General features: G+C 40.0%; 1 protein-coding gene across 2 annotated transcripts in view; it reads right to left on the reverse strand.

The window, feature by feature from the left end:
- The window catches only part of astn2 (astrotactin 2), a 491,396-nt gene that overhangs the window by 101,661 nt on the left and 376,772 nt on the right, over positions 1 to 12,963 (reverse strand). For both annotated transcript variants that reach the window (XM_030065131.1, XM_030065132.1), the window contains exons 14-15: positions 7,763 to 7,887; positions 6,957 to 7,061 (exon numbers count right to left, since the gene is read on the reverse strand). In XM_030065131.1, the coding sequence (XP_029920991.1) occupies positions 6,957 to 7,061; positions 7,763 to 7,887 (230 nt within the window). The remainder of the gene's footprint in view (positions 1 to 6,956; positions 7,062 to 7,762; positions 7,888 to 12,963) is intronic.

Here is a 12,963-nt window from a genome sequence, read left to right on the forward strand (position 1 = left end):
TCTCCTGGTGGACAACTAGACCATCAAGCTAGGAACCCAGCAGTGACAGATGGCCACTAATGGTGTCAGAGCACAAGCCCATCTGGACATGCATTATTTTAAAACATTTATAATTAATTTATTAAGTCTTTTACAGTGTGTGCAATGAATCAGTTTCCTGTGAAATTTCCCAGCGCTTGTGGTTTGGCAGTTTTGTTTCGTTCAGTTTTATTTGGCCACTATCAGCCACTGAAAATCAGTCCTTGTGAGCTGCTGGAAATGGTCATATCATGAGTCACATTAATTTCATAAAGCCACACTGATAGATTGATAAGTAATATGTTATAAATGTTGTCTAATCTGGCAAACTCTCCTTTGGTTCTAGATTGTGGGATTAGGCAACCTTTTCAGCAAGAGCTCTACTTGTAACTTGACTGCACTGAGGTTACAAATCAGCAATAATTAAATATAATGTTTTCATTTCAGGACTTTGCATAACCAGAATTATTCATACATAGGTACTGTAAATAATTAATGACTCATAATATAATATTAATATTTGCAATTTAGCAATCTAAAATGATAAACATTTAAGTTATGAAATATTTAATAGACAGCAAATAACAGACAGCACCTCCCCTGGTCCCTCACTATGTGCTATGTGTAATTATTTGTGCTGATGTATCTATAATACACAACTCAGTGGCCAATGACAATTTTCAACCATATTTCAAGCATGCCAGTGCCCAGCCTCTTCTTAAAACGATTATTCTGATCAGTGAATGGTTGTTAAATTTATACAGAATGCTGCTTCAACAATAATCACAAATGATTTTTCTGACATTAGTATATTTGACCCAACACATATTAAAACTCTAGAAATTTTTTTTACAAAATCTCTATCCTTTTCTGAAAGGGACAAACTTATACATGTCTTCAGACAATCCTGTACAGTGTAAAGTAGACTAACTGAACCCAAGTTTCAGCTGACACCTTTTCATCACACTGCAATGGTAATTTTTAACAGAACTGACAGATCGTGTTTTAGCTTTGACTTTTATTGGCTTCCATGATTTCATCACAATTTTTGCTTATAGTTAAAGCAAGTTTAATTACACTTCCAATCAGATCGTTATGCTCAATATGAAGTTACACAGATGATCATTAATCATTTAGTTGCTGCAATGAACTTTCACTATAGGCTCATGCATCATGTGTTACAATTAACTGCTACAAATGCAAGGTGTTAAGCAACTGAACTGTGAGCCAAAAAGGTAGAGGACCAATATCAAAGATGTCTTCTTAAGGCATGTTTTCGCTACAAATTACACCCATTGGCTGATAACCCAAGTCAGAAAATAAGAATGAAAAGTTCTCCATTCTTAAGTCTATCTCTGGTGCTCTGGTGGCTCACCTGGGAAGAGCACATTTTTGTCAAGGCTGAGTCCTTACTGCATGCAGTGTCCAGGTTTCAAATCCAACCTCAGGCCATTTGCTGCTTCTCCCCTGCCCTTCCTGTCTCTCTCTACTATAACTGTCAAATAAAGCAAAAATGCCCAAAAAATGCCTATAACTGTTGCTGTGACATGCTGTCTGTCAACAAACTTTTGTTGTTGTTTTTTGGTTGGTGATACCCAAACTGAATCCACTCTCTCTCTTTTTCTCCTTGCTCTGACTTTGCCACTTTCTCACACAGAGAATGGGATGACAAGCATATACACTCAGTGGCCACTTCATCAGGTCTATCTGTATAATTTAGCACAGTTCAATGCAACAGCTCTGCCATAAAGTCTACCGTTTAAGTTCGTAATGATCAGTTTGTGTTGACATTGCGTAGAATGTGTAAATGTAATTCTATGTTTATTATTTTGGTTGAAGTTTGCAGAAGTCTTGTACTGGACTACATTATATTGAGATGTGTTTCTAATTTTTTGTCCTCCCTATTTATATACATGAAGGGGACACAATATTAGAAACAGCTCTCAATCAAATGCAGTCCCGTAAAACAGCAGAAAACCTGAGCGTTATAGGCATTGTAAAAGTAAACTTTATGGCACAACAGTTGTATTGGATTGTGTTAGATTGTGCAGGTGTATCTAATAAAGTGGTCACTGAGTGTACATGCATGCACATGCTTGCAATTTCAAGATTATGGGGATTTATGAAAGGGGAATTTTGTGCCAATGCGCATATGGAAAGGTTTTGTAAATCTGATTAATTTTGTCCATACACATTTTTTTTTTCTCTTCTGCACACACATAAACTTTTAGAGTGGAACCAGTGAACAGTTTTATAAATCCAGACATGTCATTGTTCACAAATTTCTTTTTACAATTCAAAAATTCAGATTAAAGGTAGATTAAGCAGGAGGTTTAGGCTAGGTCTTTACTGCAGCAGCCTGGGTTTGATTCTGGACCCTTTTGCTGCATGTCATCCCCCTTTTTGTTCCCCGCTTTTCCTGTGTCTCTCTACTGTTGCTAGTGAATGAAGCAGAAATGCCAACAACAAAATCTAAAAAAAAGCTACTCTAAAAGCGACTGTAAAAAAACAACAAAAACTATCCTATCAGCCTAATTCACAAAGCGTGATTATAATGGAGAGACGTGTACCATCCAAAACAAATTGAGAGGGGATGGAACACCCCAATTCAGGTGGCCAGGATGTACACTTCTATGTTGTATGGGCTCTGCCCCTGAATAGCCTTCACTATTGGATAATTCCTTGGGGCTATGCCTCAGCACCCTGAGACTTTTGAGGCACCTATCGACCAACCACATCTTTGCTATGGTTGTCACTATAAGGGCTTTTCCTCCTCCTTCACTCAGCGAAAGAGAAATAGAGCAGATCTTCTATCAAGAATGCCAAAGTTGTTCACCACCTGACATGTCAGTCCTGCCTCCACCCTCTCACTGCTGAAACCTGCCACAATACCTGCTTTCTGTGCTTGGCATCAAGGCATCAGTGCAAAGCATCCACCTACCCAGAGTCCTGTGCTTTCCTGTAGTGGACTAACAATGCCAGACAGCCTTCTCTGTGGCCCTCTTCCTGCACAAGAAAGAGCACAGCTACTACCTATAGTCATGGGCAGAATATGATGAAGAGGATATTATTGCTACTATAAGTTAGAGCCAGCAACCCTCCTGACACAGCTGAACAGAATTTCCACTATGGACTCTACTGAAGCAGTATTTGTTTGACTCCCCAGCCTGACAGAGAGGGTGGTGGTGGAGGAGGGGTAATCATTTTCCTGTTGCAGAGGGGAGTGATTAAGCATCTCCAGAGGGCTTTTTGATCTGCCTACTTCTGATTCCCATGAGGTTGGGGGGAATGTTCCCCATGCTGGACTTGTATGTGCTCAACACACATTATGGAGTGACCTTTCAAAATACCGATGGCCAGGCATTTGTCCCGCAACTGGATCACCTCCACAGACCTCAGTGACATGTATGTTCATGTCCATCCTCCCACTCCTCAGAAAATATATCCGCTTCGCCTTTCATAGGAGGGTGCTTGAGTTCACTTGTCTTCCCTTTGGCTTCTCCCTGGCTCCGTGCACCTGTGTGCACCTGTGCTAGAGCCTCTGAGAGTATCTGGACCCTTTTGCTCAGACAAAGGACCTATCCTCTCCTCGTCATAGAAAGAGGTCATGGATCACACTGCCATGACACATCATTCAACTTGGTTAACCTGGAGAAGAGTGCCCTGTGCCCATAACAACCTGCAGTCAGTCTGTTTCTCCAAACTGATTTGCACTCATTGACAGCACATCTGTCAGATGAGTGGTCATGTCCCTTCTAGGTATGTACCTGAACCCGAATACGGTATTCGGAAGAACACAAATAATGCTTTGATCCCGAACAGTTTTTTGAGCCAATTACAAGAGATTAAAACAAAACGTAACAAAAAACGTGTCGGTGCGTGTTTTGAGCCAATCACATCCATCAAAGACACTGCCACAGTTTGGTTTTGGTGAGAGCCTTCAGGCTCAGTCCCCTTACGAGCAACAGCACAGAACACGAGCAGGTAGCGTCGCACGTTGAAGCCAATTTTACATAGTGGCCAAATGTGAAATTGCAGCATCACATGATGCACCGTGGCCCAAAAAGCATTTTGACAATAACGGGAAAAGAAGTGGCTATAAAACGGTGGATACATTTTTTTTTGAGTGTCACAACCCCCACAAAACGACTCGTAGTCGTAACTCGTAACTAGCAGAATTAGATCCATTCAGTCTGATTACATTTGGAAAGTCTAGAAGAGCCGAACAATTAAATTTAATTAATTAATTAATTAAATTTTATTCCTGTTCTAGTTAGCCTAGAGCTAAACCGGAAGTTAGCCGGCTAGCTCGGTGGAAGTCTCTAACGTGCCCACTTCCGCTTTCTTTCCGAATCCGAATAACAAATCTGAAGTTTTTTTTTAAAGCCCGAATCCGAACCCGTATACAAATAGTGCAATGGCTGTACACCCCTAGTGCCTTCTAGGCTTCTATTCTAGGCAACATGTTATCTGCCCACCAAGTGGTAAGTCCAGTGCAGTGGCACATGAGACAGATACAGTGTTGGTTGGTTTGTTGGTTCTGCGACAGCACAGAACCCACTGGTTGCACCTTTCCTTGGTCACCTTGGCAGATTCTGGCGTTTGGCGAGTTGCCTCCACATAGAAGTGCACCAAGGCAACATCTCACGCCACATAATCTCTCTGGAAATGGCTGCAGCTCAGAAACGACAGCTGAATTTTTAGCTGCTAGCAGCAGCTCTGTAGCTCACTCTGTCTGTAAGTCAGTTGTTTGGTTGGTCCACAACAATTTCCCCAACCTTTTTCATCCTGGGAGACTGAAATTTGGAATCACCCCATTGGGCGGTCTTGTGTCTCCTCCTTGTGTGTTCTCTACCAGAGGTGTGGGAGCCTGAGGGTTTTGTGAAGTATCTTAGCTGTTACGAAAACTGTGCTCTTCTGGACAGAGATCTCAGATGTTTATGCCATTTACATGATTGTATAGCCTACGGTTGCCCCCCCCCCCCCCCCCCAAAAAATATAAAATTATCAGTGAAAGACACGGAATACTGCATTTAAATATAGTTTGATAATAACCACTGTCACATCGCCCACACAACAACAAAACAGGCAAAATGTTCAAGTGACTGCACAGTGTTGTAAAGCCTAACCGCTAGTTACATGGGCCTTGTATTGCAGATGCCATGTCTGCAAGACGGTAATTGTATGAAACAGCAGAATGATAAATCTACTGGACAGGATTCAAATTACTCTGCGAGAGGGATAAAATTGTGTGCTGAGGTTTATTACAGTTATTACAGTTTATAGTCCACACCTATCATAGGTAATTTAACATTCTTGACAGTTGAATATTTGCCCCACCTTGCTCATCAAGCACTCGTTAACTCAAAATAATTAATTCAAAATAATTGTCAGTGAAAAATAAGCACTGATGTAATGTGCTGTTGGAAACATGGTGAAACACACAGAGAAGAAGCTTAGGTAACAATGCTAAGCATGCACAAGAATCTTCTTTAAGACACAAATACAAATTGTTAAACTTAAAAAATTTCTGTCTTATAACGATTCAGCATTATGATTATGATTGATGATGATGATAATAATAATAATAATTATTATTATTATTAGTAGTAGTAGTACTAGTAGTAGTAGGAGGAGAAATGATAACAGTATTAAATTTTTTGTGATTTGTTCAGAATTCAGAATGGTTGCTGAATTTTATTGGCTGGGCCTTAGTGAGCTGGTGTAAGCGTTCCTTTTTAGCTTACATAGGGGAGTGCACTTTGTCACTCAAATCACTATTGAATTTCATGCGGTTACAGAGTTTTTTTTTTTTTTTTTTTTTTTTTTTTTTGATATTTTCGGATTGTACTACAGCCCAGCAGTCTAGATTGTTGTACTTCACTACTGATTATTAAAACAAGGACACACAATGTCAGTGATGCAAGGCACCAATCGTTATTTGCATCTAGGTGCTGCTAGGAAACATAGCTTTAGTACATATGTATGCATGTATGCATTATTTATTTTATTTGGTGTGCTTCTGGAACAAAACTGAAAATCAAAATAAAATGCAGATGCATGATGCCAGTAACACCTGGACCATACCACCTCCTCTCCCTGTGCATAACGGCTGCCTTTGATAATGTCCAAAGTATTTTTTATGTTTTTTTTTTTGTTTTTTTTTGTTGTTTTTTATCTCCGGTTGTAGCAACACAGGACCAAGACTGGTGTGTCCAGCATCCCTGATAACCCACATAGAAGGAGCCTCCGCTTTCTCCATGTAATTGCAAAAATAATTTGTAAAAAATTAGATTTGTTCATGTGACATATTGTACAGATATAGGTATGATTTGCCCTATCTATTTTTGCTGAGAAGCGCACACAGAGCGAATAGGCTCCACTGTGAATCACTAGCTGATGCACCACTTGAGCGAGGCTCGAGCCACGCCTTCGATGCGCTGCTCATGCAGGCTGTGTAGCTGCTCTAATCTGTTAGGAGAGGTGGCAAAATGAAAATTGAGAGCTTCCACGGCACAGACACAGTGCTCAGGTAGACAGTGTGGCCTGGGCGTAATGGTTAATTTATTGTTTGTTTTCACAGCTACAGTTACACAATTGGCGTAATAGCAAGTAGCTACTACAACTGCCACCCACACTCCTTAAATGACTTACTCTGCCCTTGTCGCTGTGCAAGAAGCAGCAAGTGAGTGAGTGAGAGTCACCTACAGCTCATTAAGAGTGTACATATAGGCTGGGAATAGACGATGAAAGCAACACATAACTCTCTGAACACCCTCTCTGATTTTTTTTTATTTTATTTTTTTTTATCGATCTCTGCTGTGTTGTTTAGAAAGATTAAATTATTCTGGCGTTGTCAGCCTCAGACTTACAAGTACAAAATTCAGTTTCAGTGAATGCACATGGGATAATTCCTGGAAAACTCTGCCACCTCCTACCTGTAGATAAGGTGATGGAGCTGAGTTTGACTTTGTACAGGTTACTCCGCACTCGCCACTGTTGCACCATGGGATACCCCATGGCTTCATTAAACTGGGCATCCCCTGAGAATGAAAGAGCAAAAAAGATAGAGGTAGACAGTCAAAGAGAAAATTAAGACAAAAAAGTACAGGAGCAGAGACACAGTGGACAAAATTACTACAAAATGATGCTCCCCAGGTGATGGGAAAACAAAGAAATGATTAGTTAAAGGCCTGCCCATGTGGCGTGTGTGTATGTGTGTGTGTGTCCAATTCTGAAGAAAGCAGACCCCCAGAGAAGGAGTTCATGGGTTGATGTGGACAAAATGCTGCAGCCAATTCCACTAATGGAAGGATAAGGGAGCAGAGGTGGAGGTGCAGGTTTCAAGCCAAATGTTTGAGTGACAATGTACTCCATGGAACCGTGTGAAACATATGAGATGAAGTGTGAAGCTATGTGTGTGTGTGGGGGGGGGTGTGTGTGTGTGTGACATCATATGGGCACACTGTGCATATGTAAAAGTTGTAGTTTAACTTGTTTGTTTTTTGTCCCACTCTTTAGAGAGATGTGTTGGCTGCAGTCTATTAGTGCTGTCAGTTCAGAAGCTGTTTAGTCATTGATTATGACTGCAGAGCTTAGAGGGATAATGCAGCTGCCACTTAAAAATGCGATGGACCACCTCTGTTCATCTGTGGCTGTTCACAGCACCAGGTATTGATGCACAGACAGACAGACAAACAAATAGACCGAACCTCCACTCACACACACACGCACGCACACACACCTGTGAGCAGCTGCAGGTTAGGCATGGGTTCAGACAACACCCCTCGACACTGTTCCTCAACTGGCAGGGGGATGACCATGAGACCATCTGCTAGCTGGGGAAAGTCCTTTATGAAGTTGTTGTCCCTGAAAGAAAGAAAGAAAGAAAGAAAGAAAGAAAGAAAGAAAGAAAGAAATTAGGGAGATGTTGGAAGATGCTCTCTGCTCACTGGCTACAACTGGATTCTGAATGGCAACATTGTTGGTGCTGGGTGTGGTAAAAACTATTTTAAAAAATAATAAAAGTACAGTTTTTGCTAGGGCTGCTTTGACATTTTAAATATTATAATTCCTAACAAAAAGAAGTGCATCGTTTACCTTTCATTAGGAGAGGATGGCCACACTTATTGTTTGTCTTGTGCAAGAAAGGTGAGCATAAATAACAACATGTTTTCCACAGGATGTAAATCAGAAGATTCAGTGTTATTGGACTGGGGTGTGAATCTGTGGCTTGACATTTTGATTTGAGTTCATAAACCACAGTTTGAGTCAACCATAAACACCTTCAGCCACAGTTTTATAGTGGTATGTGTGGTATATAAGAAAAAGAGAATTCATTTATTCTGGGTTATTGAACAATATATTAGTAATAAGTAATTAAAATAAATAAATAAAACAAAAAGTACAATACAATATATCAAAATGTATATCATATCACTGCAGTGCATTGTTTTGTTTATGAAATAAGCTTTCATCTATTTTTAAGTGAAGAATATCTAATCATTTGAAACCAAGGTCCACTAGATGGCAACAAAATCCAAATAAAAAAAAAATGCACTAAAAAATAGCTATGTCTTAACCCTTTTATTGAAATTAGGGACATTCAGCATTATAATGAGCTCTTCAGGGCCAAACAGACCTGAGGCGCTAGTCTTAGGATGTGCTTTTAACGTCAAATAGAGTTGATTATTGTGTTGCTGTGGACAGCTCTCACTCCTCAGAATTCTGAATCAGGGTTGCAAACAAAGTAAGTGAGAGACTTAAGAAGAGAAACTCATAGCGGGATCAAGGACACAGTCCATGTTTGGGTGTGGAAATCCATAAAGCAGCATATTGGCTCGGTCCACACACCATGAGCTCTGTGAGCTTCAGAGTAAAGCTGGCTGATTTAATTTGGCAATCAATACATTTTCTGAGAGCACAGGCCATGGTAATCTTTTTACAGCACCTCTTCTCTCCTTCTCTCCCTGGCTTCCTCTCATCCTCTCATCCTCTGCCCTTGAGTCAATCCTTCCACTCCCTCACTGTAACACTAGGGCTGTGATTGCTTCTAATAGGCTTTGTGGTTAGGGGGAAGGAACGAGGGAGAGAGACAGAGAGAAGGAAAGAGGGAAAGGATGAAAATTTTATATCAAGAGTGAAGCCACCCCCCCTCTGTCTCTGTGGCACAAGGCCTGTGCTCTGAGACGTGCTCCCATAAAAATGGATTATGGGAAGCAGGCTGCCGCTACTTGCCATGCTCCCAGAATACAGCAGCACACAACAACATCTTTTTTGACAGGAGATGAACCGCAGCATGGTTCAACTACACACCAAGGCAGACAGGGGAAGCATCTACCAGACAGATATAGGGGCTGAAAATATCTCACTACTTCAAAAAAGCATGAGCAGCAGTTAATCTTATTTACTTTCCAAGTAATCTGTCTGACTGTTGAGGCTGTATAAGTTTTCCAGTACATTATGCAGGTGCCAAATAGCTGAAATAGTGGAAAACATTTCAAATATATGTTTAGACTTTCCTGAAGGCATTGCAAAACATATTCTGAAGATAACATGATTGACGATCACAAACTCTGCGTACGCTTGATTTTGGTCCCTCTACACAGCATGTGGGTCTTGTTTGGACTTGATTTCCACCTGCATGCTTCAATTCACTCTTCCTTTGTCGTTTTCGTGCTTTCTGGCAAAGAGTGAAAAACGGAAATTCTAGGAGGCTTGTACTTCTGTTTGCCTGCAGCACTATGTCCTATCCTGAAACTGAGGGTCACCATTATTGACTTTACAGGGCAGCCAAGCATATCTCTCTCTCTCTCTCTCTCTCTCTCTCTCTCTCTCTCACACACACACACACACACACACACACACACTCTCACTCACACATACACATACACACAAATTGATTACATGATGGCAAAGTGGCAAAGTTGGAGGAAACTTCACAGTAATTTAAGCCACCTTAAGTGAGAAACTAACCCGGCAAGCATGTCTCATATGGCCCCCAAATTGTTTCTGATGGAAAGGAGGAAAAACAACTTAAAAAAAAAAAAAAAAAAAAAAATCTAAATATTATTTAAAAAAAACAACTATGTGTAATAAGCAAAATAAGAGGTTTTATGATGAATTGATAAATTAATGATAATTGTAATAAATTAATTAGACCTTGCACTAAAACCTATCCATCAGCTGGAAGCAGAATCTGCTGGAGGTAAAGTTAAAACCAGCGGGGGAGCTCCTGCACCGACTGTTCCTGCTCTGTTGCGTTACATTAGTTTAACAAACACGCTATCAAAAAAGCAAAAGCTGACATACAGCGTAGAATTTTTCAAGAAAGATGGAAAGAGCAGTCATTTTCTCCTGGGAGGTAAACAACAAACCTGTATGCTGTATATTTGTTGTATTTCTTTCTGCTGCTTTATGTAATTCAACATTATGTGTTATTTTCATGTACCAACATGCAGTTTTTCATTGACTGGCTGGGTACAAATTGATTGATTTAAAATAATAAATCAGAGAGTAGTCTAAAATATTCATCCGTCGACTCAGGTCATTCATTCATTCATTCATTCTTTTTCCAAACTGCTTATCCTCGTAAAGGTGGAGGGAGGAGCTGGAGCCTCTGTCCCAGCACTCATTAGGTGGAAGGCAGGGAAAACTCCCTGGACAGTCACCGGTCCATCACAACGACTTGGGTCATGTTAGAAACAATAATCTGGCTCTCGTGAGGTGTCCTTTGAATGAATGCAGCCTCACTACCTAACATGAGTCTGAAACCGCTGATCCACATATAATCCACCATATTTCTGAATGCGGAAGTAAAGAATTGGTCAAACTTCTGTTTTTGGGGGGCTGCAGTAGCTTTATTGACAATGTTGTCAATAAAAAAAAATCAATCGAATGTTGCTGTGGGGAAAAGTGAGTTAGCTAGCCTGACTGCAATAACAACAACAACAACAAAGGTAAAGTGGCTGCATCCATATCCACAGGACTCCAGTAAAAAGCAAAAGCCCTCTATTCAAAGGTTCATGTATGCAAAAGGGTTTGAAATTTTTGACATTAATTGTAAAAAATATAAGTGGTATTTAAACAAAGGTTTGGTCTATGTAATGTATACAGAGCTTTCCAATAGTAAAATCTTTTGCTGGTAAAAAAAAAAAAAAAAAAAAGAGTAGCAAGATGGCAAATCATAGTGAAAGAAGAGAGTAAAAAATATTATTCTTCAGCTAATATTCAAAGATGTTCAGATGTGCACACTCAGATCATCTGAATTGAAAGGAGAAATGATTCCAAAGTCTCGCCTTTAAGCTCAAATGAATCGCTCCTGGCTCGAGGACCGAGGGACCAAACAGTGCTGTATGGGTACAACCATTCAGAGATGCACTCAGGTGCTTGACCATGAAATGCTTTGTAGCAAACTAAAAGAACACAGAATTTCATTTAGAAGTTTGGTAGCACTTAAAAGACAAGCAGCAGCATTTTGGACCAACTGGAGCTGAACCAGAGGCTTTGCTGAGGCACAAAAACAGAGCTTTGCAGTAATCCAGGTGCAACAGCACACACATTTTATTTATTTTCTCAGTGTGTTCAGAGCACAGCAGGGATAATTTAGTGTCTGCACTATTTATCATTGTAAATAATAATGCATGGGTAATACTTTAGACCCAGCAGTGGCCTGTCATTAGAGTATATCTTAACAGGGTAATAATCAAATAATAATGATACTATGACTCTATTGGTCCATCATTATAACTCGTGTTTTTTTTCCTGAGATAGGCATTTCTTTGTGCTGTATAATGCTTGCTCCCAAAATCTTGCTATTATCCTCCATTAACAAGCGAAGACAGCTGGTTGGATAATCATTATGTCTGTAGGTTCATGAGTTAACCACTATGACTTCACCAGAGTCACAGACTATGCAGTAACCCATATTTCCACACAGTGTTAAGTAAGTCACTTTGCTTCTTCACCTTGTGCCCATTTGTTCAGGTTAATGTGATTCAAATGGCAAAAGAGAGCTGCTGCACCTCAGAGGTCAAACCCATATTGATTCTTTTTTTTTTTTTTTTTCAAACATTATCTACGAGTGACTTGATGGATCTTGTTATAGGTACTAGTGTATGGTCACAAACATTGCATTCCCTGGAACATGCACTTTTTTTTTTTTTTAATATTCACTTTAAAATGAGCCCCTCTCCACGTCTGTGTAATCAGTCTTGTCTGATGAAGTGCAACATCACTGGTGTGACCCTGACAGCAGGGCTATCTTTTTTTTTTTTTTTTTTTTTCTGACACAGCTATAATCGATGTGGTATTTGAGCAGTGCATCTAATTAACTTTATATAATTGCCAGTATATGTTGTATGAGATGTGACATTTCGAGAAAAATGTATTCACAAAACCGCTTTTGTGCGAAAAGCACAAACGAGTCTGGTGAGTGGACGTCATGACCACAACAATGAAACTGAGTCGCGTTGGCGTTGTGCATGGGGCTCTATAGTTAATGGACCATCTGGCAGCCATCTTTGGGGAACTGACTAAATAACTTTACTGACAGTTCCATTGTGACAAAAAAAAACACTACTAAAATGATTTGGAATGTAAAAATTTACTCAAATGATTTCAACAAAGGTATAAGCCATTTGATTGGCTGCTGACGTCGTAAGGTTGTAATTAGCCGACACTTTTCTGATCCTGTCACTCAACCCAAAAAGCAGCAGAAAAGACATCAGTCTCCTCTACACTAGAAATAGAGACTGGTGTCTTCATTATCAGTTTTCTTAAATAATTTTATAGCAAAGCTCTAAACATCTGATTATCTAATTATCCCCTAGTTGCCCATCCCATTTTTCTGTGGAGGGAGAGTAACTTTAAAAAAATTGGGATTGGTTGGGGCTAGAAACAGTTCCAACCAATCACCACAGCAGACGAGTTATCGATCACGCTAAC

This window comes from Myripristis murdjan, chromosome 12 (genome assembly GCF_902150065.1).
Source record: "Myripristis murdjan chromosome 12, fMyrMur1.1, whole genome shotgun sequence".
NCBI lineage: Eukaryota > Metazoa > Chordata > Actinopteri > Holocentriformes > Holocentridae > Myripristis > Myripristis murdjan.